Here is a 27,402-nt window from a genome sequence, read left to right on the forward strand (position 1 = left end):
GAGAGCTGAATGAGCACGAGATGCCTCGTATGTGAGTAATGCGGGGAGGTAGGAGTACTTTGCAGGAGCATCAGGCTGGAAAGAGATTTAGAAAAAGAATGAAGTGTTACAAGCTTGGCTCTCTCCTGACAGCAGGAGCCTAACCAGGGCTGGGCATCCAAGGTGTTACCTCCCTCTGGTGATGAGGCGAGTCATCTGCACACACCTGCCCTCTCCCCAGGAGAGGGACTGCTCTGACTCCTGCATGTATGGTGGTCTTGGGTTAGGGCCACTGCACCCCAGCCCTTGATGCAGACGTGGTTAATTGGCTTTTCCTAAAGGCGCTGTAGTTCCTGGTTAAATCAGGAGGCTTTTTGGCTTGTAGAAGGACTTTTACATCTCAAGTGATTAGTACAGCATAACAAGCAAAAGATAGTGGATGTGGGAGTAGGAGTACAGAGAGCACTGGAACTAAAAGCGCTACCCTTGGGCAGTAGCAGGAGCCCTGGCTGCTTGGCTTGGTGTCTGGCAATGTTGATTCTGATGTTAGCACTTGCCATTATACAGCAGCCTGCTGCTTTTCAGCTTTTATTACCGATTGTGTATCGTTCAAGGCCCATGCTATCCCATTAAGGGCTTCCCCATGTTGCCAATTTGCCATCTACATCTTGGCACTGTTCAGTGGGACTTGTGAGAAGCCATCAGCCAGATACAAGAAGGCATTTTTGGCACCTGTTCACAAGTGCTACTTTGTGGATGGTCCTTGTGGTCTGATTTATTAATTTATTTACCTGCTGTCACTTGCTGCACAGTACCTCATACCTAGAGCTGAAGAGGTTCCTTAACCTTACTACTTCTGTGTTTCACATGGATGGTGCTTTTGGCTGTAGCCTGTGCGGTCACAGGCTTCAGTCTGTGACTGAGGCTGGTTAGCAGACAGCCACGAGCTGCGTGCTTCCTCCAAACAGCAGAGCAGCGAGCAGTGTGCTCCTTCACCAGCATTTGCTGCTGGGATGCTCACACTAGTTCTTCCTGCATCTTACATGTCTCTTCTGCTTCTTGTATCAGATCTAAATATTCCTATGCTCTTATTAAGTGTGATAGTAACAACCTCAGAGCACGCACCTTCTGCTTTTTTTCTACCGCTCTAGGAGGTAAGTTTACATTTCAGCTGGGGTGGGACATCCAGGAAAGTCTGGATCCAAGAAACTCAGGACTGTTCCCCCCTGCTTGTGTATGGGACCAGGCAGGCACCTGCTTTGTCTTTTTCCTTGCTCTCTTTCTCCCTAGAAGGCAGCCTCACTGAGGTCCTGCTAACTACTCCAAACATAGCACACTCATAGCAGGCTCGTTGCCCTGGTGGAGGCAAGGAGCCTGCTCCATCCTGCACTCAGTGGCAGGCAGCTCACTGACGGTCCTGGTTTCTGAAGGAGAAAGATTGAGAGGCTGGGACTGTTCCAAAGCGGTCAGTAGATGTAGAGAAAAGCCTGTAACAGAGCAGTGCAGCACTCCATTGCTTACATAAAAGTTTTATTGGAAATTCTTCGAATACTTGAAGTACATTGGAGACTATTTCCAAAACAATACAATTCCCCTTCCCCTTCACCCAAAGTATCTGTAAAGCAGCAGCTATACACATGCTGTCTTCAACACAGAACTGAGCAGACACCTGCAAAAATAAACAGCCCCCATAACAAGCTGTGGCAGGCTGCAGCAGCATCTAGCTCTTTCTTGAAGCAGAGCATTTACACAGTGGTCAGAGAACTCAGAGCCTACCTAGATGTAGCAACTATGTGTTGAAGCTGAGGAATGTCCAGAAAAGAGGCACATAACTCAGCCCTAGAGCATCTCTTTATTGCTGTGGCCATCCAGCTCAACACTAGCAGCTTATATAGGCAAATGTCCAGCCTGCTGAAGTAGAAAAGAACTGCCCCACTGAAGTGCTGCTAACGGGGTGTGGGAGCTGCAGCCACATTAGGAACTGCAGCAACTGAGCGCAAGTACTTGGCTCAGGGGCCCTCCTGGGCAGGACTAGCAGAATGGCATGCCTTCTGCCGCCTCCCTGGCTTTTCGTTGTGATGAGAGGGGACAGCAGTAGCACTGGCTAGATGAAGTTCAATCTGTTCTGGGCTTCCCCCTGAATACAGTGTGAACCAGCCCTTTTCCCACTCTGCTGCTTTGCGGCTCAGCTCAAACTGCCTGTACGTTAAGGGAAAGGTGACAGCGACCACCCCTACAAGGTGACAGGGACCAGCTTCCTGAGCAGAGACGAGGACCAGGCAATACCCTCGTTCCTTGTGTTCTGCACTCTTCTGATACCTCTTCTACCTGTAAAACGAGGTGGCTCTGGCTGTGGGGATCAAGTATTTGTTAAATCTCAGGTAACTAAAGTCCTCTACTAAGCCATTTAGAAACTTTAAGATGTCTGTGCACCTAGTTTTGTGAGGCTATTGGAAAGTTGGATCGGGTGAGTAAGCTGGGTAAGTCAGGGTGGGTAATTCTCCTTCAGTACAGCTCTTGTCTGGACTTTTGGAGCTCACACGACCTTCACGTGATGGAACACATCACTTAACACAAAAGCCAGTAAAGTTCAAGCACTGTGTTGATCTGACCTTACAACAAGCTCTACTCTGAGCTTGGTTCCTTGCTCTACCAGGGGCACAGAGTTAGTGTTCTAGAGAGGAGCTGGGCTTCCCCTGTCACCTGCTAGCAATCTCTTTCAGTTAAGAAGGCAGCAAAGCTGAAGAAGCTGCCACACCGCACTAACTTGAAGGCTGGTTACTTAACCACTCTAGGGAAACTACGATGGTTCCTCAGTACTGAGAGAACAGCCTCACTTCTGGAGAAAGGGAAAGAACAAACATATATTAGGACAGTAAGGGGTCTTGCAATTGCTTGTTTGTTACACATGGGAGGAGGAAAGAACCACGAGACCTACCTTATCTAGGTTTCTGCTTAGTGTCACTGCTGCTCCTCCCCTCCTTACGTCAGACAAAAGACACACAACAGCCAAACCACCCCGAGTGCTGCCAGCCAGTCGCACTGCTAGTAGCCAGCTCATTACAAAAATAAAATTTCAGCTCATCGAAAGCCAGCTGATTAAAAAGTACCATAAGCTCCCAAAAATGTGCTTCTTCAAAGAAGCTGCCTTCTGAATGGCTGAAGAACACTGCAAATTCATCCATACCTATCAGAATACAGCTTTTAACCTAAGTCCCCACCACTCCACTACACTGCTGTGTGCATTTCGTTGTATCAGTGGGCCCTGACTGGATGTAATGGAAACATAGTCCCCAAAGCAGAATATTATATTAGAATAATCAAGTCTGTCTTAGAAAATAAATATCTTGGATATTTTCCTGCAAAAGGAGACTCACTGGACAGGGTTCCATGGCACACATGCTGTCTGCAGTGATCCAGGGCAGAATGACCCGCACTACTACATGAAAACAACATCTTTTAAATATAGGTTTCTTTAAAAGCAATAAATATTTCTTGATTAAGATCATCTATTAACCATAAAGCAGAAAAGTTTGCACGGGTTAGAGGAAAGAATCTTGGACTAAGACTCCTAATTACATTAACCCTAAAGAAATAGGATTCCTAGTATTTACAGTTACATTTCAAAAGCAGAGACTATGAATTCAGCATCATCACAGCTGCTACGTGCAGGCTTGTCAACACTGGTAAACTCAGCACGGCTGAGTGGCAGTACACTCAGGAAGGAAATGTGGAAAGCACTTCTGCAGTTCCACTCCCGCTTATCAGCGAGCATAACAGAAGGCCTCACAAAACGACTGTGTGGAGACCCAGTTCCTTAGAAGCAGGAAAATAAAAGGTAACTTGTGTTACGCAGGTCCCAAAGCCGACGGCTCTCCCTGGGCTCCAAGTGCTCACACTGAAGTCAGGCCAAAATGCCCCATTCTGCGGAATGGATGTCCTGGACTTAGAACTGCTGATCTGCTGAACTCGCAGACCTTGGAAGTGAGCCAAAGCTTTCTATGCTCTAACAGGATCGAAGACTGTAGGAAAAACAGTCTGTTAGCAAGAAACTAGGTCGAGGGAAACTTACACCATGGGATCTTTGGAGGAAACACATGGCAACTTTTCACAAAGCCCCTCCACACAGAACAGACTGAAGAGAAAATGAGTTTCATACATTGGAGTTTGACTTCCTGTGTACCTACTGGTCATAAAGTCAAAACTGAAGATGAACAGGAAGAGCAGTCCAGAACTATGTAGAGGAGTAGCTGAGGGAAACCAGCAGGTGAGCTGTATCTGCTGTTAAAGAGCAATCAAAGAAAGCTCACTTGATGGAAGGAAATAGTCAAAGTGAGACAGAAGGCAGAACAGGGGTGATAGAGATATTTGTTGACATTGTTCTCCAGGATGCCTCGAAGAGGAAGAACTGCTGCAGCAAAACTGGAAAACACCTTCACTGCAAGGTTTCTACAAAGGCATCAAACTCTTTGACATTTTTCTCATGGACCGCCAACTTCTCTGGTAATGAGTCCTGTAAAAGCAAAGAAGGGTGCAGATCAGGACTCACTCACAGCAGATAGCGCATGCATTTACAGCTTCCTTCTATGGTAAAAATTCCTTTTCTAAGTCATCCAACCCCTCTCCACTGCTCTGGGCTCCCCTTCCCACATGCACAGGAGTCCTCTGGTAGGATCCAGCAAGTGACCCTGAGAAGGGCACTCTGCCCAGGGATTGTTTATTCTGCAGGAAGAGGAGGTGCACTGGGGCCTAGCCTTGTGCAGTTCCTCCGACAGATGGAGCACAACAGCCTGCTCAAGTCACCGCCTTCATCAAGGCACTTGCAGCACTTCGCCTTTGGAATTCATTTTTCCCCACAGTATGTTACAGTGGCTGCAAATTCAGTACTGAGCTCACCCAGACAACTCTTTCACCAGGATTTTACCTCTGCTCAGGCTGCAAGATCAGGCCTAGCCTGCCACTAAGCCTGATGCAGCAGGAGCAGGATCAGTTCTGAGGGATTAGTTTTGGGGGTCTGAATGACAACCACAGCAAGCGACCACAGGCAGCAACTTTTAGCTTGAAAATAAACATGCAAGCTTCAGAGCCTCAGGTGTGCCACAAACAAATCTTCGTTTCTCTGGAACATATTAATGAGGGACCCCCACTTAGGGTAGGGCCTCTCTTCTGAGAGGATGCTACTTCTTGCAAGCTAGGAATAGGGAGAGTACTATAAAGAATGTCCAATGCCCACAAACAGAAACTTCATGGTTCCATACCAAATCCTCTGCCATGGACTGAGCTCCTATGTCAATGGAGAGGCTGCTGAGTTGAGGGGGGTTCTGAAACTCACGGTAAAACGTCCCCAGGTCCATTGGAAGGATGTCATCTTTTGAAAATGCTGGTTTCTAGAATCAAAAACACTGCTGTCAGTTCTCATTCGGAGACATTGGCTTCCCTTTTACCATGATCTTAGGTAAAGATATTACCTGCTATAGGTCACCATCTTGGTATAACAACTCTTGCAATATTGCAGATTAAATAACCGAACAGCTCCAGCTTTAGGCCCTGCCTTGGCCAAGATCTGTGTTTGACTGAGCACTGGGAAGGAAGCAGCTCTTGGAAGCTAATTCCTTTAAGCATTAGAGAGGACAAAAAGCCCAGATATTGGTAGGAACTATAAAATTATGTCATCGGTAGCTGCTGGTACTCTGTGTCAGTATTATTGCAGTTCTGGGACTGGCAGGCTCTATTTTGGAGCAGACAATCATGGATCTTTTCCCCCCAGTGAAAACAGCTCTTAAACCATTTGCCATGGCACCAGCACATAAAGCCCACCTGAGGATGCAGCTGTGTGAGAGCACTGATCAGGGCACTTACAAAGTCAATCATAACAAAGTCATCATGGGTGTTCCCTGTGCTGCTGCCACTGGAGCCCTCTGAGTGTAAGCTGCCTTGTAAAGGAGATTCAGCTTCTGGGGAGTCAGGAGGATTGACCTGCCCAAGAAAGCAAACACAGTGAGTACTGATCTTATGATCACATCTGCATATTTTAACAGTGTGGGGACAGTTAGGAGGGTGGACCATAAGCACATGCTGCAGAAGGGGCAGCAAAGATGTGCTTGAACATTGAGAGACCCCAAGACTCAGCACAGGAGATTTCTTGAAACCAAGTAAGCTTAACTAGTATTTTTTTTTTTCAAAAATAAAATAAGGACATCCCCTAAGAACAAAACAAAACAAAAAACACCTTCACCAACAAAAAATACCACAAAGTGTATTCAAGGAAGGGAATAGCATGGGCGTTGTATGAGGGGTGCTAAGAAGGTACATACTGTATTTCTGAAGGGGCTTACCATAGGGTCATTATCTTCCAGCTCAACATTCTTGGGAGCAAACATGGCAAAAGGAATGTCTAAGTTGGCCATGGTCACCTGAAGAGATTCAGCAAAAAGAATTTTACTGAGATGCTCTGCTCACCCAGCACAGAAAAGGCTACTGAAAGTCTTTGCCAGGCTTACTAAAAATTGCCCAAGATCACATCATCAGCTTGGCAGAAGGCTGACCACCTCATTTAAAAGGCATGAAATAGATTGCACTCAGCTGACCTAATACACATATTCTGAGGTGGGATTTCATGTACACCTCTTATACGAGACAGATAAGGATTAATGCACTGCTAAACATTCAAGCAAACCCTCTTCGTCCATCCAAAGAGCCTAGAAGAGGGCTTTAAAAAAAAAAACAAACTTATTTAAAAGCAGCTTTAGTAACTGGGCAGATGTCTAAGATGAGCTTCCTAAATGCTTGCTTACTTGTGATGGTCTATTGCACATGCTTTCTAAGAAAGGAGGCTTGCTGCCAGCTTCTCCAATTTATGAACATGTGGTAGTAGCAGATCACTGTAGGACTTAAGTGGGGTATGAAGTCTTCCATACCCAAACAGGGTGTTGACAAAGTAGGGAAAATTCAGCAGCTGCCACATCCCAAAAGGATTTTATGAAAAACATGCCTGTGACAAGACCCTGTAGGCAAATGTTGCAGGCAGAAATATGCACACACAGTCTCCTTGACCACCCTGGCATTGGGGTGCTTTTTTCCTTGGTGTAAGATGGGAGAACCAGAGTACAGTGCCCTCAGAAAATGAACTGCCAGTTACCTGGTTAATGGGTTTGTTGACAAAAGCTCCCACTTTCCGGATAAAGATGGTCTCCAAAAGGTCATGTGGGGAGCCACACTTCCCTTCGCTGCTGTTTGATACTGTTTCTGTGTCCTCACTGGGAAAGGAGAGCAAACGAGTGACTCACAGCTCAAACAATACAGACAAATCATATGTTGTGAAAGACTCTTCCATTTTTCTGGATCTACTCCTAGTATTAGAAAAGAGAAGAACAGAAATCTCTGTCCTTGTTTCACACCACCCTCTTCAGTCATCAGCACAAAAGGGGACTGGGACACTTGTGGACTTAGATTATTTTTTTTAAATCTGGAACAAAACTAGCTAGTTGAATGAAAAGTCCAACTGACTTGGAACAGCTTTTTCTTTCTTGGAGAGGGACTTAACTTCACAACGTGTACGTTCAGAGCTGTTCCTACTCATCACTCCTATTTTTTCAGAAATCTGTTGAAGGTGAGGGCAAGAACCAGACTTTTATCAGTCATTCTGGTTACAAAGGCAGCAGTCTAATGTGTCAGAACAGCCAGTGCCAGCATGGTTAATTCTCTACATGGCTACTGTTTATTTCTATGGCCTGTTTACTTTCCTACCACAAGTATTTGGAAATTTAAAACATCAAAGAAAAAGGTTTAGTCTTCTGGCACAATGACTGTTTACATAACATACCCAGGAAAGTGCTAGTGCTGTTATGATTTGTGGTTTCCTCATAGCAAAATCTCTGCTTAACATATTGACTCAGAACTATGTGACCCCAAGAGACACTTCATAAGAAATGAATATGGTGACCAAAAAAAGGACTTAATTAGCAGAAAGGGAGGTGATTTAGGACAGTTTGAGACTGCATTGTTTACGTAACTTTGTGCCTAAAGCTTCTTAATGTTGTGCATAGATTTGCAGTAACTACAACTGTTTTCCACAATTCTCTTTAAATCTCTTAAGAATTTAAGATTCACTTGTGAACTTAGTTCACCTTGTTGCTTCACAATCAGCAAAACCAGTACAGAGCTTAAGAATACATAAACTGTACAGTAAGGTTGCAATAACAGAAGGCACAAGCATGTTAAGGTGACCAGCAGCTCTAAGTAGATGGGTGAGATCATTGTTTGGGGAAAGGCTGAAGAAATCCCAGTCAGAGAAAGCTGCTCGCTGTTTTAGGGGTAGGGGAGAGAAGACAAGAGTTATGCTACAAACAATAACTAAAAAGGGGAAAACACGAAGTTTTATGTTAACATGATTCTAAACGGGTTAGCACAAGTGGTGATTGATCTAAAACCAACCTACCTACTAGAAGGAGTAGCAGCTGAGTAGTGGACTCCATCTAGCGGGGTGCACATCCGCTCTTGGTCAGCTTGGGTGCCATGTGCTGGCTGGCTAGGAACTGGGGGAACTCCCCCCTCTTTGCCTGGACCAATAAGCTGAGACGGAGAGGAACGATCAAGTTAGACATCCCAAAATCAGTGCCACAACGCAGGGCAGTGCAGAGCAGATTCCAACACTTTGGGACTAAACTGTGTTTTTTGGTGTATGACTTGGGCTCTTGCCCCCATGAGATGATGTCAAGTGGATGGTGAGCACCTCAGTACAAACTCTTGTTCCCTTCCTATTCCTCTCCACTTCAGGCCTGTTCTATAGGGCAGGGCTCTCTGTCCATAGGCCCTCTGCTTATGGAGAGGGGAGGAAATAAAAATAAAAAATCCTATCTTCTTGCTACCATCACTACGTCAGCAACACTCTGGTACAGAAGCAACATTACAGGCAGAAAAAGACTTCTGTCAGCTTAGCTGACTTTGTCTGATGCTTGGATGGAAATACACCAATACGGACTGTCAGCATGTCCTACAGCTCCAAGCTCTGTGCTGCGCTTGGAGACTCACAGTGGCAGCAGCTCTGTCAGGCAGCCAAAGTTTGGAATTAGTGGCACATCGGTGCAGGCAAACAGGTTTGGTTCTGCAAACAGGTCTGGCCTCTCTTAGCACAGTTTCTCTATGTGACCTTTACCCTACCACAGCACAGTCAAGGATGTTGGGGAGCCAATTCCTAGCTTCTGTGCAAGCTGTGCTTTCCCTATATTTACCCTAGATTCTTCTCATTCCTGACAGACAGGACACCAACGCATGCACTAGTTGCCAGGCCTCTCTCAGATGTAGAGGTGACGTAATTGTTGCAGTACCAGCCATGCTTGTTCTTCTACCCTCTACAAGTACCTGGTGAGGGTGCGCAGCATTCAAGCCACCAGCAAAGATTACGGGGTACCCCATGTCAGCTGATCCAACTCCCAGGGCAGCAGGCTGATAGGAAAGACGAGAGCTGGAAAGCTAAGAAAGAAGAGAAAAAACAAGGGCAAAGGGAGAGGAGAGAGGAAGGGGAAGGGGAATGCCCCACAGTCTGAATAATCAGTCACTGAAGGAGAAGTCAGAGGCACAGCACGGTGTTTCAGGCTGGCAGAAGGATGCTAGATTTTTGTTAGTCACTTGCAGAGGTCATTACTTTGAAAAGGTCTTATTGCAAGGGACAAAGTTAGGGCCTCGACAAGAAAGTAAGACTGGTTTCCTACACATACAAGAGGCTATGTGAGGTACAGCTGACATTCAGTCACAGGGCAGCTCTGCAGGCCTGTTTCACATACTTCAGGAGATAATGTTTTATTTTCCCAAAAAGCAACTATGCTATCAACTGAACCCCTTTCCACTGCACATGAAAATAGCTGATCTACAGGAAACTGACTGATGAGAAGCACTTTTATCCAAATGAGGCTAGTTAAGCTGAAAGGAGCAATCTTTTCTCAAAGAGCAGGTACAGTATTGTTAGTATTTTGCTCTAGAGATATCCAGCAAACTTGACTCTTTTTAAAGAACTCACATTGCCTTGAAGATTTCACATGCATCTTCCTGGAGAAGTTTCTTAAGGAATTTATGTGAGCGTTGCTCACTGATATTACCTCTGTTTAAGAAATACTCAATATCTACAGCCACACTTCTCCATTCTTTAACCACTTTTCCTAAGCTTTGTAGTAGCCAAGCATTTCTACTTTTATTTGTTTATTAAAATATTTCTCTGTCCTCTGTTGTGAGACTCACCCAAATATGAGGAATATGACTTTAGACGGACCTGTGAGATGTAAACAAGTAACAGTAATTCAGGTCTTCACCAGGTGTTACTCATAACCAGGAAGACAGATGGAAGTGTTTGTTTTGTTTTTTTTTTCTCCTTCAAATTAACAGCATCTCTGTTTTAATGACTAGTGCACGTTCTAGGGAATGCCAGCTCCTTCTCAACCCCTGACCAGCCTGAAAAATCTATGCTGTGCCTTTTTCTTTTTTTAAACCAAAACCTTGCTCTCCAGTGAAGACCCTTTTAAAATCTGGCAGAAAACTCCTCTTTCTCCTGTATCAAGTTTTACAGGCTGCTTCCTGCAGGACTGCTGTTCAGTGCAAAGATTCCAGGTGGGCTTTATATTTAGAGCACACTGGTTTTGCAAACTGTTAACTGGTTACTTGACCATATAACATACCTGTCCCGTTTGGGGTTGACCAGCCTTTCCCATGTACAACAACCATTCTGCATTGTCCCGTTTGTACTTTCCTGTATTTGTTCTGTCATGCCAGTACTACCTGGCCATGTATAACATATTCGATTGACAACTCACTTGATGTGAAAAGGCCAGTCCCATCACTGGGACCTTCAGGGTGTCCGTCACGACAGGAGGAGGGGTCTGAAAATGTGCCTTTGTGACAGTAAAAACACACTGTGCACAAACACAGACACACAGAGGAAACAAGGAAAAGAAAGAGTGAGAGGGGGAGAGAGAAAGAGAGAGAGAAAGAGAAAGAAGGACTTCAGAGAAGAACTATAAAGAGTTGGATGAACTGAATGCTAGTGAGGAGTGTTTGGCTGCAGCAGCCACGCCTCCACATGGAGCAGAATTCTCAATATTGCCAGAAACACGTTCATTTTATAAAGAATTGACTGCTTTCCAGTCTCGGTGAACCACTCCACACAGGTAATATTTAAGACTCCAGTGAACACCAACAGAAAGTAACTGCCAGAGACTCTGTCCCACAGCTAATTAGAACTGTTACCAGCCAATTAGCAAGGAGAAGCCTGAGTGGTTGCCAGAAAAAGCCAAGAGCAATTTTGTTTTGGAATGTACAAATCACACATATTTCCATACTTTCCATCCATACACACTCTTAGTCTTCCAGTATTCGCAAGGGCAGCAGGGATCGTATCTCTGCATGTCTGTGCTGCACCCTAAGACTACAGAGGGCCCAGACTAAGGGAAATACAAACATATAGATGTGAAGAGAGAGCTCCTTCACCAGTACTGACACTCTAGAAGCAAACACCGTCTTACAGAGACTGCTCATGCAAAAAGGGCAACCCAGGTCTGGTTTAGTCCTACACTTTATAGCAGTCATTCTCCTAACAGCACAGGATGATGATGAATTGTTTCTGGGTATTACCTGTAGCCAGGTTTTCTCACGAATTTGGGGTACTTTACAAACACACACAACAGATACGCTGTACAAGCTCACAGGGAAAAGGTAACCCTTATTTCCTTGTATCATGCAGGCTAGACCTCATTTCTACCGGGAAGGCAGGCAGAGCTTTGGACAGTCTGCCTATAGGCTGTCTACACCACACAGTTTCCAGTATTCTCCTAAGCATTAAGTTGTAAATAGAAAATTGGAGAAAGAAATTAGTTTTCCCCCTCCAATTTACTTTAGAAACCACTCTGTCAAGACAGCCATACAATTCTAACTGTGGTAAAGAAGACTGGCAGTTGCTTTATAAATAAGCATACAGCATATGGCAGCTATGAGCCACAAAAAAGCAAGAATGTAGGCTCATACTTGATGTGAATCCTTGAGGTTCATCTGGTTTCATAAAGCTTTTTCCCTCAGTGACAGCAAAGCTCCACGTCCCCTGGGGAAATGTCAGCTTCAGTGTATTTACAAACATTCTTACTGTTAAGTAACACTGGCATGAGCAAGCCAGTGGAAATTTCCTCATGACCTTACTGCACTTAGCTTGCTTTGTGAACAGGCAGGACACAACTCTGCCACAAACCCATCTCCTCAGCTGTGTATCCTGGAACAGGAAAAAAACTTTATTCCTTCAGACTTACCGTGAGTGCTGGCTGATCACTTCAACATTGCCTGAGGCTCACTGCCTGAGGTCCTGTCACCCAAAAGCTGCCAGTTGGCACAAAAATGCTTCCTAAGAAGAGCTCATTTCTGGCTCATTCATTCAGTAGAACGTACTCTGCTAAACCAATCATACTGCTTCCTCTGAAGCAGCAGAAAGACCCATAGCAAATTCTTTTGATTTGGAACCACATTGCAATTGTACTTCATTCTGCATTTCACATCCAGAGCAAAAGAGATTTACAGAGTCTTTAGATTGTCTTTAAAGTTCAGTAGAGCCATCTGCTTGGACAGCAAGGCGAAACATTCGTGAATATTTAAAGTCATAGGAAAACAGCAAAGCTGGCCAAGTCTTCAAAATACAGAATTGTGGAGTCAGATATATATGGACAGGAGCAAAGGGAGTAATTGGAGTTCCTGTTCTTCAAGATTCAGAAGGCATCCATTTTCTTTTTATTTTAAAATCGAAACTTCAATAAAATTTGCATGGGTAGGTAGAAGTACAGAGAACTGTATTAAGTGCTTAGTTCAACATGATGACCCAGTTTATTTGCCGATACTTACTCCTGCTGCCCAAACTTGTTTTAGATGTTCCAACAAAGGCTTTTGTCTTTTTTCTGGTTTTCCAGACTGCTGTCTGGAAAATATGACTGTGCCACATGCATCTTCCTGATAATTCAGTGTTTTTTTTTCTCAATATCAGCCCGTTACCTCTACCTAAGCTACCTGGCATTGATCCCTTGAATTCCTGTTTTCACAGTACCAGTATGTGTATGTATCTAGTACGCTGCTATCCTCTTCAGTCATGTCTCAGACCAGCTAAAGGAGTTGGTTCTTTTGGTCTTTCTCAGTAATTCAGTCTTTCTAGTCCTTTAGCATCCTGTTGAAATTAGTGTTTGACTAGGTTTTACTCAGAAAGCAATCAGAGTAAGAAGCTTGCACATTAAATTTTAATTAGCAGCAGGAGTCTGCATGTTTGCACAGTACTTGATGTAGGAATATGCACACTACACTGATAGTGATTGTTCTTCCTAAGAATAAAAAGAGCCTGTTTTCTCTTACCTGAGATGGAGGAGAGGTGGAGAATGATGTGGTACACACTTCTTGGGAATCTTCTACTGAGGGGTATACCGCACCGTTGTCCTCACCAGCTCTAAAGTAGGAAGGGAAGAAAAACATCCTAACTGGAAATATTCCACACAACTAACAAATAGCAAAACACACTGGGACAAACGCTGCAGGGAAGTTGAGAGTATTTGGGTGGAGTTGAAAGGAGAATTATTAAGGGCTCTCATAATCTACTTGGGAGAAGTGAGGAAAACAGGGTATGGAAATATTCATTTTCCCCAGAATTATCCTAAGAGCTTCTCTTCTACTCACAAATAGAAACACAACCCTGTTTGTTTTTGTTTGTTAAAAACAAACACTAAAGAAAAGGTTTTCTTAAACACTAAAAGTTTTTCTTACACCAGCCAATGCTACATGCTTTCGTGTTTACCGAACCGCTCTCAAAAAATACCTCTGGTCCTACCGTGAGTGCTCTCACAAGAACTTTGGGCAAACCTCTCATCTACAAAGAGAAATTCACCTGTAATCTTTCTCTATTAGAAATCCCTGGAGCTGCATGCCTCTGGACATGGAGTTCTACAGCAAGAGTAACTGTTACTCTTCTAAACTCATGAAGACAGCCAAGGTTAAACCTCTTTTGTCTCTGAGTGTTTCTGTAAGGAATTTGGTAAAGGAATTCTGTAAGGAATTTGGCTTCAAACACTCAGTATTCTAGACACAAATGTTGCCTTTCCTTACATGCTCAACCAGATCAATAGGATTGACCCTAATCCTCCAGTCTCCCTTCCCATGCAGTCAGTGGAAAAGGCTCTGTATTTGGACATAACGATGCCTTCACCATGGCCCATGACTTCACTCAGCATTTCCTCACCTGTAATTGCAGGGGTGCATGGGCGAAGAGCTGGGATAGGGACGGTCCACAAAGTGATCAATGATAATCCCCATGATAGGAGGGGTCCTCTCAAACTGCCTGCAAGGCAACAAGCAATGGCATTATTGGAAAAGGTGCTTTTTCTCTTTACTGCATCCCAATTCATGGTACCCTCACAGAGAGCCCTAGTGTCTAGAAATGGGACCAGAGCATCTTTACAGTTCAGCCCTGCAACTCCAAGCAATTTGGAGTTCTAGAGCCTGACTCAGGGCTACCCAAATACTCTGCTTGCTGCAAGACTGGAGCGTTAGAGAATATTCTCCATTAAGGAGAATTTCAGCAGGAAAGGATAAGCAGAAGGGAAAGATTTAGAGGCTTATAATATGAGGGGTTTAATACTACGTTATTGTGAAACAGTTTGTGGTATGATCCCATTTTCTCACCTGGTTGACATGAAAGCAAGGTTGATTCTGTAGGCACAAGACAAAGTGATGGTGCCAACTGGGGTACCCACTGTCCCAACACGGACTGTTTGGAAACCTGTAGGGTTAAAGAATGATTATCAGTTCTACTGATTACACAGAACCTTCTTATGTTCCTTACTGCCTTCTTGTATGGTCTTATTTCTGTGGTGTTTTCATTATCCCTTGCAATCTCATCTCCAAACACACGCACGCACACAACCTTTATCAAAGCAGGACTAGGTTGCCTTGCTGGCAGGCTTCATCTGCAAGACTACTGATGTTGTTTCTTATCTTGGTCTCATATATTGCTCTGAAATGCTTCTTGATCCTGAGTAAATCACTATCTCCTTTACTGGTCCTGTGCCTTATAAACATACCTCCATATTCTTCTTTCAGTTCTGGATCACTAGAGTCAAACTGTCAATCATTCTAGATTTGTCAAAGCACCACATTGTACCTGCCACGTTATGACATGACCCTTTACTGATCCAGATAAAAATCATGTCTAAACCTCAGGCTTTATGTTCCTTGTGGCACTTAGGAATAATAACAAATGTGTCACCAGCACAGAAAACAGTTCTGCTCTAGTTTGTGTGTGTTGCCTAACCATACCTTCTCCCAAGCCGCTCAGTTGCACTTCACCAAAATATATCCTGAAAGAAAGAAAAAAAATCTATTAGGTCCAGTGGGCACATACAGATAGTATACATCTGTATTACTTATTTAATTTTATGAGTTGAACAGTTGGAACCACTTTTCCTCTTTAGGAAAAAACATAAGCAGCAGCTAGAATGCCCATCTCAGCCTTCCAGCTACTTCAGAAGACATGCTACATAAAATGGAAGAGAAAATTGTAGTTGAGTCTAATCAAAAATATTTCTTTAAGTTTAAAATGTCTGTGAATGAGGCTGTAAGGCTCTTCAGTAGTAGTTAAATCCAATTCATTTGAATTTACTGTCACTCATCCCTTTTTACCACATTTACAGTTGCCCTATGCAAATCTATTTTTGTCTCTGCTATTCCAGATAAGTAATTTCATATTCCACTTCACCTGTACAATATCACATATTCATGGCCTTGTTTCCTTGAGAGTCTGTAGGCTGGAGTTACCCTGGTTATAGCAAGCAAAGACTTCAGTAGTAGAGACAGCCTGTTGTATACGGTGTATGAAACTTTGATTTCTTTGTCACACCTATAGAACACAAAGGAAAAAATTAGGAGTAAGAAGGCAAATTTTTAATCAAAATGAGTCTGGGCCAATTCTTTCATGTCAGTTTTATTGCCAAAATGACAAAAATAAGGTCACAATGCAGTCTGCTGTTATTGACCAATCTGCTAAGAGTCCTACTTCAATCTAGTCACCTGTTGTAGAATTATTGAAAAATGCCATGCAGCCTGGTACTAGACAGAAACATCTTTAGAATATTAGAAAAAAATGTAGTTAATGAGCATATGTATTCTTGTATCTCAGGAGGTCTACTAATTATAATGGAAGAATGAACAAAATTACTATTTTCTTTTCTTGACACTACTATTAAACAGCTTGACAGCTGCACTAGACAAAGAGGCAACTTCCCTCTGAAGTGTCACAGGCCACACAGCCAATTATGTGCTCATTCAGCAACATGGATGGAGCGCTTCCCCATTTCATGAGCTAAGACAAACAAATAACAAACACAAAGAAAGTGTGAAGAATGCACTTACTTTTCATTCATTTCTAGACACCAAATCTCTAGCTCCATGGAATCCCCCTGGATCAGAGAAAGATGGCAAACAAAGGCTCATTTCAGAGAACAATTCTTTTCACATCTCATTAATAATCAGCAACAACCACACCTCTCAGTACACGATTCTCCCAGTTCCCACTTTCTTACAATGCAACAATAGAAAAAGGTGCACTGGAGGTCTCACCAAAAAACTTGATCATCTGAGGCAATGCCCTCCTCAGAGTGGCTAAGCTCCTCATGGTTTATGAAACTAAGTTTTGCTGCTCTGCCATTTGTGTGTCTGGTTTCAGATACTTGCAGTGTATTGTTTTTGTCAAGCAACGCATTTCATTAACGCATTACCTAACTTCATAAATGAAGATGCTTCTGCATTATTTTGGGCTAAAAGGTAAGAGCTCTGGAAGGTGACTTAAGATTCAAGTAAAAATAATAAATTAAAATCACCATCTATTTTAACTCCGTCCTCACCTCTGAGGTTTTGAGAGAAATCTCCACACACATGGACCGTCCAACAGCGGGCAGCTGTCCTGCCAAGGCTTTCTTTGCTTCATGAGTAACCTCTGGTATATCTTTGATGGCCAAATTGAACTGCAGAATGAAAGAGATGATTAAATTTTTGCATTTCTTTGAAAAACTGCCTAATAGTACACTGTGGAGGCCTATATATAACATACTAGGTCAGTGTCCATTGAAATATTTATGAAACAGAAAATTCCCAGATTGGCTCAGGCTTTTCATATTTGCAAACATTTCCTTGGCTGCTAATTCAAGTGTTTTTCTTGATCCTGCTGTAAAAAACTTGTTCCTTTTCTCTCACTTGCGTCATACATTCACCCACAGAGTATCTTGTGTCTCTCCAATTTTAATAAAGCCCATCACTTATACAGTCCTGAGCTGCAGAACTGCAAACTTCTGACAGAAGAGAACTCATCACCCCATCCCCAGCAGATCTTGGAAATGTGCCCTAGTCAGCTGGCAGGAGCTGCTGAGAGGTGTCATTTATCTCTCCTCTAATCAGCCCTTAGAGAGCCCAGAGTGACACGCTGCATGTCAACAAGAAAAAAAAATGCCAATCAACATAATTGAATATAGTAGCTGTTATATGAATAGTTATTACAGCCTGCACAGGACTGAAAGAACCTTATTGTGTTCTCAACACACAAAAAAACAAAAACAGAAATGGAGCTGCTTTACAAAACGTGACGTTACCCAGTCAGAGCCTGTTGGGGAGGATGATGATCGGGTACAGATCTTCTCTCCAAGTCGAGCCTGGACAATTACTTGTACCGTCTGAAATAGAAAGGACAAGATCTGAGCTCCTGCGTTCAGCAGAGTTCAGAACCTCACCGATATTCCAAGTAAAAAATGAAAGGGCTGACCAAAACATAGAGAAGTAGAGTTTGCTAATCTTCAGGTGTAATCATCTTAAATTATTACATGCAACAGCTAAACGTATTTCAGACAGAAAATGATTTTAAGCTGACCCTTCTTTGTTAGAACATGAAATGACTAAGTTGGTTTTGTGATCGGGAGTTGCATAGCTTCCTTTACGACTGAACCAAAGTTCACAGTTATATCCTGAACCTGGACACACAAACAGACGTCAAGCCATTCCGTATGTTTACAACATGTCCACTGCCGGAGTTTCTACTTGCATCTAGCAAGGCCAGGAAGTAAAATCTAGGTACCAAGTGAGGCCAAGTTTTATAGTTACATGTCAACATAAATGTAGATAGGGTGAAAAGGAAGTTTTGAGCCCAACAGAAGGTACTGCCGAACTGCAGGGTGATTAGATAGGTTGACAGGAGCCCCGCGCTGACAGAGCTGTGATGTGCCTGCCACTTATTCCATGGCTTTTTTCATAAACAAGAAAAACAGAGGCATTTACACATATGAGAAAAAAAATACCTTTAGAGCAAAAAATTTGATGAACTTGTCCAGGTCCTTCCTGTCCTGGGAACTGAGATCAGTGTCCATTGCATATGGCAATCTGAAATATAGCACAGGCAGGGGGATGAAATCTTCCTACAGCTTTCTGTCTGGAGTTTAAGATTTCAAAATATTTTGCCATTTGAGGCTACTTCAAGAGAAATATGTAAGCACCAAACACCTGTTAAAAGACCAACATGCTAAGAACTTTGAACTTTTTAAAAATTCCTGTGAATAATGATATATACTGTCCACATAAAAGGTACTAGGGAAAAAAAGTAACAAAATAGGGGGCACGTAAAACTGGGTAGATTTTCTCTAATTTTGCTAGTTTAATTTTAACACAGAACACCCACCAACACCACACTGGGTTCTGTATCAAGCTGTCCATCAGACAGGGCAGTCTTGGCTTCAGAAATAAGGTATTCTCTGTTAACAGTGCTGGTCAAAACCAAGCCACATTGTTTTTAGTTGGGTCTGAAGTTCTAAAACCAGTTTCCAGGTGTATTTCAGCAGGTACCGAAATCTGTATAACAAATCATTGCTGGAATGGGCTTCTTTACTCCCAACAAACAGTATTGACAGTAAATCTGTACAGCCACAAGTTCACCTACAAGCAACCCAAAAGATGTATTTTCTCAAAGGACAGACCACAATGCCACCTGCACTCCTTGACAGCCCCAGATGCCAAACACTCAGCTCCCACAATCACACCAGCTTGATTTTCAAAGTATTACCGACGGTTTTAGCAGCGCCGTGGGACTTGCACAGTGCCTGAAGCCAGGCCGGCCAAGCTACTAAGCAGATTTCTGCCACCATCACCTCACGTGGTCTGGGATAAATGGCAACTTCCCTGTCTCTCAGCTTCTTCACATGTAAGTTAACCATACAGAGACCGTGGGGAGGACTGCCTTAATTAACCGTTTTGATTGTGCTTTTTGCTCGTAAGCCTTCAAAGTATCAATTCATTCTTAACTCCTGTTGCTGTTTTGGCTCTGAGACAGCTTGTCACCCCAAAGTGCCTCGTCCAACATCACCTGCACAGGGACTGCGCTGCCCAGGGCAGGCTGGGGTCCCCAGGTCAGTGGGCGAGCAGCGGGTATGGTGTGCGAGGTCACTTCACCCAGCGTCGAACCTCTGAGCAATGCCTGAACTTGCAGCAGGACCGTAGCGTCGAGAAGGGCTGGGTATGTGACTTAATACAACTTAAAGCTTAGCCAAAGGGGCCAATAACCCCGATCAGACAGAAAATATCATATAATCTTTCATGGCTACGCACATCCAGAAGTTCTACTTGAAATATTTCAATTAATAGAAGTAAACGCCTATTTTAAGTAATGCTGCTACATGAGAGCACTGCAGTTAACAGGGCACGGTACAGGGCCGAATGCTGCTTTCTGCATGACTCGATAAAAACAAAGCTGAGCACCTGGTGTGGTGGGAAGTTCCTGGGCTACATTCATAGGGCACCTCCCAGCACTCCACCTCTTTTATTATATATTATGATTTGAAAACTAACAACATAAATGATTTAACAGTAGATACATTATCAAATTTCGATATCCTTACCTCTGCAGAAGAAGCTTTCAGTATTGACCCTTCCCACTACGAAAAAAAAAAAGTGTGTAATAATAATTTTTCTGACTTAATTAAGTGTAGGGGTTAAGAGGACCTGAGATCCACAGAAAACCTGGCTGATATGGGCAGTAAAACACTGTATTAAAAAAAATCTTTTTCTCAGCAAGAAAAATGCTGACACTTAAATACTGAGAGAAATCAAATTAGCTTTTAATGTGAAAAGAAGCAACAGGGCATTTATTTGTGATTCCTGGAGAAAGGTACACGGAAGAATTTATCCTTTTGGCATAGGAGAGCTGTCAAATAGATCACCTGCATTTGCCTTATGGGACTGGAAAGAAATTCTGGGTATTGACTGCCACAAAACATTAGGGAACTAACAAAAGATGTTAAGATCAGTGGCCAGTTAGGTAAGGAAACAATGCAAACCATCAGCATGGTTCTCTGTGCAACGTAGGCATTAGTTCTGGTATTACCCAAATACCTCTAGAGGGGACAGAAACAGCCACCAGAGCCATGCCTTAGATGCAGGGTTCCAAGGATGAGAGCTTCACAGTTCTGCCCTGCTCCATCAGGAACAGAAATCTTTCTGCAAGATCCCAAACTTTCTGTAACATCCATGAAACAGTTGGAGTTTCATTCCTCAAGCTCCAAATGCCAGCAACAGCTGACTCACCCGAGTTTGAAGCACAGCAGGAACAATCGGGCAAGATTCCACGTCAGGGATCTGTAATTTCAGGGAAAACTATGACCCTGGAACTCAGCCCCTGGCACGTCTAAGGCCTGTCATCTGGCAACCGGCATCTCCTCATTTTTGCAGGGAAGCCTCTGATGATTACTTGCCACCTGCTGAGGCAGTGTTCACCTGCAGAATCACCCTTGAGAAGAGTCAACACAGACCTAGAACTACAAATGTTTTATTTACAAAAATGCTTTCATGACTGCGGGTTTGCTGCCACAATCTGACCTCAAAATTCTTTAAGTTTAGTTCCACCAAACTCATTCGACTCCTGAAGTCCTGCAGGTTGTGATGCCGACGCGGTCCTTGTTAAGCGCCAGTTACCCAAGCAATGCTCAGCTCAGCGAGGACGCTATCTAATTTTACACTAACACCCAGAAGGATCTAACCTTTGGTCTTGTTCAGAAATCTCCAGATGACTGCTTCCCCCTCAACCAAATAATCCCTTAAACAAACAGCCACCTCGCTGCTTTAGCCTTGCACACAGGCTGCTGACAGGTAAAACAAACGTCTCGGCTACCTGGCTTTCTGCTTTGCCTCTCCCTTTCTGCAATACCTACTTTCATACTCATCTTTATTCACGTGGCGTTGTCTCCTCTTCCCTCTCTACAGAAAAGTCGGAGAAAAATACTCAAAGGTGAAATGCTACGTGGCTTTTTTAGCTAAAGCCTCTCTCTTTTTCACAAGGTTCCAAGATAAACATTAGCCTTCCCCATTGTTTTGACACCCAAGCATTGTGCCACGCTCTACCTGTAGCTACAGCCTGCTTCGCCAAGCGAAGGGCACGGGAACAGAAGGCGAGGGCACCTCGCCTGCATGATGCAACAAGCTGCAAGAGCTGTCCCCTTGGTGTGTCGGTGCAGCCTGGATGAACAAGGCAGCACACGTGGCCCTGCTCCGCTGCCAGCGGCCGTGCTGCGTGCAGGCACTTGTGAGCCCGGCGCCCGACAGGTGCACGGCGACACCTGTGAGCACCTGCGTTGCCCTACGGGTTTCGTGCCTGGGAATTCGCTGGGCACGAGCGTTTGACACTCATGTAAAGGAGCTGAAGCACCTGGCACGCACCGGGCGTCAGTGTTAGTGCTGGGGAAAGCACGTACAGGCTGCTGCCATTACCTCCCTCCTCTGAGATTTCGCTCTGAGCCACGGCCGCTACAGCTCTACCTCATCGTGCTTCCCTTTAAAACAGATAGACGCAGTAATTAGTCAAGGTTTCTACCCCAGAGCACCACACCAGCACTAAAAAAGAGCAGAGGGCGGTGAGAGCCCTTCCATTCCTATGAGGCGGGCTGTGCTCGTCCCAGTCCCCCCTCCCCAGTTACCTCCTTGATGGTGCCCCCAGAGCGGGTTCCCTGCTCTCGCTCCTCTTTTCAGACCTGTTTTGTACCCGCAGGACCCAGAACTCACGTCTGAGCTCGTCCTCCGCTGGGCTCCGGCCGCTCCTTGCCGGGTCCCTCAGGTAAACAAGAAGTTTGGGCAGCTTTTAATAGCGCGCCTTGGACAAATAGGCCCGGCTGCCAAGAAGCCTTTCCTAGAAGCTCTCTGGAAGCACGAAGCTGTGGTGCGAGCAGGTATTTTGAGCACATTAACAAGCGCCTATAAAAAGCCCCCTGCTGCAAGGCGCCCTGCGAGGCCTGGAAACCGAACTCCGCGCAGCCCGGGCGGTTGCTGGACGTTCACCTCCATTTCCCCGCTGTGTGGTTTATTCAGCGACCTATTTTTAAGGTTTTAACCCGTTTCAGGCTCCCCTCACCCACCGCGGGCTCCCCCCCCCCCCCCACCTTCAGCGCCTCAGCGCCGGGTGCCGGTACCTGCGTGGTGGCGGCGGTGCGGGGGGCTCATCCCGCGGGGCCCCCGTGAGGCGAGGCGGGGACGGGGGCGGTGGCGGCGGTGGCGGCGGCGGGGGGGGCTCCGCTCCGCCTCACAGCCTCGGCCCGCTCGGCGCCGCCATCACGGCCGCTTGTTTTCATCGGGGGAGGCGCCGCCTGAGCATCCGCCGCCGCACTTTCCACACGCCGGCAGCGCTTCGCCGCCCCTCCAGCGGGGAGGGAGGAGGCGAGGCGGGGAGCAGCGAGGCAGCGCCCCCTCAGCAGCCGCCCCCCTGCCCGCCCTCCCCACCCTCCTCGCTCCCTGGGGGCTGGCGTGAGGCTGTGGCGAATCTGTGTGTCCCCCCCCCCGGGTGTCGGCCATGGCCGTGCCCGTGGCGGTGCTGGACTGCGACCTGCTGCTGTACGGGCGCGGGCAGCGCACGCTGGACAGGTTCAGGCTGGAGGATGTGACGGACGAGTACCTGGTGGCCACCTACGGCTTCCCCCGCCGCTTCATCCGCTACCTGGTGGAGCTGCTGGGGGCCAGCCTGACGCGCCCCACGCAGCGCTCCAGGGCCATCAGCCCCGAGACGCAGGTGCTGGCGGCGCTGGGCTTCTACACCTCGGGCTCCTTCCAGACCCGCATGGGCGACGCCATGGGCATCAGCCAGGCCTCCATGAGCCGCTGCGTCGCCAACGTCACCGAGGCGCTGGTGGAAAGGGCCTCGCGCTTCATCCGCTTCCCCCAGGACGAGGCGGCGGTGCAGGGCCTGAAGGAGGACTTCTACGGGCTGGCGGGCATGCCGGGGGTGCTGGGGGTGGTGGACTGCACGCACGTGGCCATCAAAGCGCCCAACGCCGAGGACCTGGCCTACGTCAACCGCAAGGGCCTGCACTCGCTCAACTGCCTGATGGTGTGCGACGCCCGGGGAGCCCTGCTGAGTGCGGAGACGCACTGGCCGGGCAGCCTGCCGGACTGCACCGTCCTGCAGCAGGCAGCCCTCGCCAGCCAGTTCGAAAACGCGCTCCATAAGGACGGCTGGCTGCTTGGTAAGTCGGCTTTTCCTCACTCCTGCCTGCGGAAAGGCCCTTCCCTTTCTGTGCTGGCGCCTCTTCGAGTTTGAAGCCTCGCGGCACAGGCAATAAGTTCAGTTCTTACTGCTTCCTGCAAATTCCTCGAGACTTGATGTTCAGTTTGGACTGTTCTTGGAAGTCTAGAACGGCAACTTGCAATCTGTGTTACAAATACTAAGATCATTGTATATACTAATTCGTATTCATATTGTAATTTGTACTGATTTGTACAATTTAATTTCTATTTGACCTTTTCAGAATTCTACCCCTTTCTAAGATGAATGCCGCAATGATTCTGTTTATGCTCTCGGTCCAGTTGTCTTACTTTCACCGTATTGCACAGTAAATGGATTCTCATATTCTATTCCACATACTTCAAGCATTTCCCTGTGTAAAAGGGAATGTCTTTACCTTGTTATTTGTCACATTTGTAACCCAGTTATTGTTGCTCTTTCATCTTTTCTGTTCTAGCCTGAGAGATGTTATTCCGCATCCACACTACCAGAAAACCTGGGGCGAAGAGCTGACGCCCTGAGGTGGCTAACTGTAGGTCTGTAACCCGTCTCCCTTCTTTTCCCTGCCAACAGGTGACAGCTCCTTCTTTCTCCGAACCTGGCTGATGACCCCCCTGCACATCCCCGAGACCCCCGCAGAGTACCGCTACAACATGGCGCACTCCGCCACCCACAACGTCATTGAGCGGACATTCAGAACCATTCGGTCACGCTTCCGCTGCCTGGACGGGTCCAAAGGCACCCTGCAGTATTCCCCGGAGAAATCCAGCCACATCATTCTGGCCTGCTGCGTGCTCCATAACATCTCCCTGGAACACGGGCTGGACGTGTGGTCCTCCCCGGCCACGGGACACGTGGAGCAGCCCGAAGAGGAGTATGAGCAGATGGAATCAATGGACTCGGAAGCCTGTCGTATTCGCCAGGAGCTTCTACTTACGCACTTTAGCTAGTGTTGTGACAGGGGGAGGGCTTCAGCGGGTCATCTGAGATGATACAGAGAGCAACTGTGTCCCTCTCCTTAAGTTTGTAATGACTGTGCGGGTGTGGGATGAGGGCAAATTTGATTCACTTCATTTCAGGGGGTATTATGAGCTTCTCTTGATCTCCTCAGAGGTGTCATGTAATTGCTAAATGTTCACTGTTACTGATGCTTGTAGACTCCCCTTTTATTTCGGGAACAATGACTGTAATGCGAGATCAACGGAGAGCCTTGGGACGTTGTCTTTGATAACAATGGCAAGCCTGTAAGCCTTGCACTATTTCACGACAGTTCCGTGCCTCTTTGTAACCCGAATCACCGCTGAGTTTTAAATCAGCATTTCACACAAATTAAACTCCCGTGCGGACCCCAAATTCATGAGCAGCAGGGTGTAAGGGCTGCTCTTTTGGTTTTCAGGTATACATTTTTGCAAAGTCCTCACAAAACCCTGCATTGGGATGGGGCAGCGCGCACACCCCCACACCCCTGGGGGTGGTGAAGGGCCGGGTGCGATCCTGGGGGAGAGCCCCGAGGCTGGGGCTGGGGGCGCTCCATCCCCGTTCCGCTCGGCGCTCCACTGGCCGTGCCTGGCTGCCGGGCCGGCTGCAAGGGCGGGAGGGTGGCAGCGGCGGCGCTGGCAGGCGCTCGGCGCTCGGCAGGCGCGGGCTGCCGCCGCCGCTCCGCCTTCGGCTGCTCGGGCCTGGCCGCCGCTCCTCGGCGCCGCTCCCCGGGCGCGGCTCGGCGCTCGGCTGCCCGGCCTGGCCGGAGCTCGGAGCGGCGGCGAGCGAGCGCTGGGGCCGCTCCCAGCGGCCCGGCCCGGCCCCGGCCCCGGCTCCCCTCAGGCCCCGGCCCCCGCCGCAGGTAGGCCCCGGCCGCGCTCCTCGGCCCGCCCCCGCCTCGGCGCCGCTTCCCCGGGCGGGCCCCGGAAGGTGGCGGCGGAGGCGGAGGCCGCGCCGGGCCCTCGGCGCCCCGGGAGGCTCCCCCCGTGCTGCGCTGCGAGCCCCGGAGCCCTGCGGTAAGGGACAGGGACAGGGGCTGGGCGCGGGGCCGCGCTGCCCCTCAGCCCTGCGGCTGCGGAGGCGCTGCGGGGAGCGCCCCGTGCCGCCCCGCTTCTCCCCCAAGCCGGGCGTTCGGGCTCCTGAGGCAGCCCGGCCGTGTTTGGCGGCCCGCCTTTGTTCAGCCGGGTGCCCTTCGCAGATGTCAGCTCGGCTCCCCGGCCTCTGCCACTCCCATCCCCTTCGGGATGGGAAGATGGAACCTGGCGCTGTCCTGCCGGTGCCAGGCCGGGGCAGCGCTGCCTGGTTGTGGGGCTGGGTGCGCTTTCTGAAGGAGGGATGAGGATAAAGCCGGGCACGTCCCAGTGCCTGGGGAGGAACGCAGCAGCGAGTTCCAGGTGTAGCTCCGTAACTTCAACATCCTGGTTTGTCCTCTGGACCGCTGCCGTGGTTCAGCTTCTGGTGTTCAGAGCTCTTTGGTAGAGCTCGCTTGCTGATTCTGCAGTTAACCAATTCAGTTGGGGTTGCTGTAGATCGGTGTTTTCTTCAGAAATGGCCCGTTTGTGTATTGAAGATAGCAGGCGAGTATCTGGTGCTCTTCCACGGTGTTGCAGTGGGGATGTTAACGTGGGCAGCAGGCCGTGAGCCGGTCTGTGTTTTTTTTTCTAGTGCTTGGAATGAAGAACGCGTCTGGATCCAGATCGCTGGGCTCGCCTGCTCAGGCTTAGCTACCGGGGAGTGCACGCGGAGTGTTTACTTTGCTGTCAGCTTCTCCTTAATTTTCTTTCTTTTGCCCTTTTCTGAGTCATAGCTGACCCCCTGGATTCTTGTTTGGTTGTTTTCTACTTTTCCATTTTCCACACAGTGCTTTCAACTTCTGCACAGCTGCATTGAGCGTTCGTAAGGAAGGCGAGCAGTAACGCTGCCTGCCAGGATCCCCGGGTCACCAGTTAGGGATTTGAATATTTCCTCCCTTCCTGCACCATAATTTTGTTTAACGAAACCGAGGGACAATAACTTCAGTATCTTTTGTGCAGTGGCTAGCAAGCTGACTGAATTCAGGACACCTACAAAGTCACTGTTGATGCTGGTAGTATGGTTAATGCTCGTTAACATTGTTCAGGTGAATAGTGTTAAGGCAGTTTCTTTTCTTTTTTCTTCCCCCCCATCGAGTTTGTATTGTTGGAGACCTGATAAGGGGCAGAGTACATGTTAATAGTTACCTTGTGAGCTCTTCTGGTGAGAGTCCTGCACGAATCTGGGAAGGAAAGTGACAGAAGCGAATTGTTAGTGACGTGAGCACAGAAGAACGGTGCTTTTTGGAAGTGAGTAGCGGGGTGATGTGTCATGGAAGGGGATTTGTGTTTTCATGGAAGGTTGCAAATTGTGTGGCAGTTGCTCAGTGAAAGACCTACTGATGGAGTTGCTTAAACCAAGAGACAAAAGTCCCTGGTGGATTTAACGTGGGTTGTGAAGGGCTTTGACAGTGACTGCTGTCCAGGAGCTGTTTGTTGTCTCGGTTCCGGGTGGTGAGGTGCCAGGTCTGAGCAGGGAGAGCGTCATCCTGGTCTGTGCTGTGGCACAGCTCCGCTTGTGATGCTCTCAGTGAGGTCTCCGGGGCTGTCCTGGCAGAGCAAGGCCTTCCTGCTGCCCTGGTGCAGTACGTGGCACTAACTCGCCACCTGGAGCAGCGCAGAATGGTTCACAGCAGTGTCCGAGCCCCGTTTCTGATACTTTTTTGTTCCTTCCTCCTTACGTTTCTCACATGCTTCATCTGAGGCTGAGAAGGGGAAAGGGTGTCAGGAATTGGCAGCGCAGCTTTGAATAAATAAAATCCTTTCTCTGCACCCTATGGTTGGATACCCATGCCATTC

General features: G+C 47.0%; 3 protein-coding genes across 13 annotated transcripts in view; 2 read left to right on the top strand and 1 right to left on the bottom strand.

Moving 5' to 3' along the window:
• Window positions 1–1,492: 1,492 nt before the first annotated feature.
• ATG13 (autophagy related 13) lies at window positions 1,493–23,090 on the bottom strand. Of its 9 annotated transcripts, none has more exons than XM_068683769.1 (18): window positions 22,949–23,090; window positions 18,321–18,402; window positions 17,622–17,702; window positions 16,881–17,000; window positions 16,390–16,436; window positions 15,737–15,877; window positions 15,298–15,338; window positions 14,665–14,761; window positions 14,222–14,320; window positions 13,345–13,435; window positions 10,782–10,880; window positions 9,340–9,450; window positions 8,417–8,550; window positions 7,118–7,235; window positions 6,315–6,392; window positions 5,839–5,955; window positions 5,238–5,366; window positions 1,493–4,492 (listed from the first exon to the last, which is right to left on the bottom strand). In XM_068683769.1, exons 2-18 carry the CDS (start codon window positions 18,387–18,389, stop codon window positions 4,415–4,417), a joined length of 1,650 nt encoding a protein of 549 aa, XP_068539870.1. In that variant the 5' UTR covers window positions 18,390–18,402; window positions 22,949–23,090; the 3' UTR covers window positions 1,493–4,414. The 9 variants fall into 9 exon arrangements, with proteins under 9 accessions (XP_068539870.1, XP_068539872.1, XP_068539869.1 ...); XM_068683771.1 differs by lacking the exon at window positions 22,949–23,090 and adding an exon at window positions 22,470–22,615 and having other exon boundaries at window positions 9,340–9,423; XM_068683768.1 differs by lacking the exon at window positions 22,949–23,090 and adding an exon at window positions 22,470–22,615.
• On the top strand, window positions 22,655–24,907 carry HARBI1 (harbinger transposase derived 1). The gene is made up of 2 exons (XM_068683784.1): window positions 22,655–23,516; window positions 24,128–24,907. Exons 1-2 carry the CDS (start codon window positions 22,847–22,849, stop codon window positions 24,502–24,504), a joined length of 1,047 nt encoding a protein of 348 aa, XP_068539885.1. The 5' UTR covers window positions 22,655–22,846; the 3' UTR covers window positions 24,505–24,907.
• Window positions 24,908–25,199: 292 nt separating this feature from the next.
• AMBRA1 (autophagy and beclin 1 regulator 1) overlaps window positions 25,200–27,402 on the top strand; it is a 129,455-nt gene continuing 127,252 nt past the window's right edge. The window contains exon 1 of one of the 3 annotated variants that reach the window (XM_068683764.1): window positions 25,200–25,394. The gene's annotated coding sequence lies outside the window, so the exon portion shown is untranslated. The other 2 variants (XM_068683766.1, XM_068683765.1) reach the window with 2 other exon arrangements.

The sequence above is a fragment of the Anas acuta genome, chromosome 5, assembly GCF_963932015.1.
Source record: "Anas acuta chromosome 5, bAnaAcu1.1, whole genome shotgun sequence".
Lineage (NCBI taxonomy): Eukaryota > Metazoa > Chordata > Aves > Anseriformes > Anatidae > Anas > Anas acuta.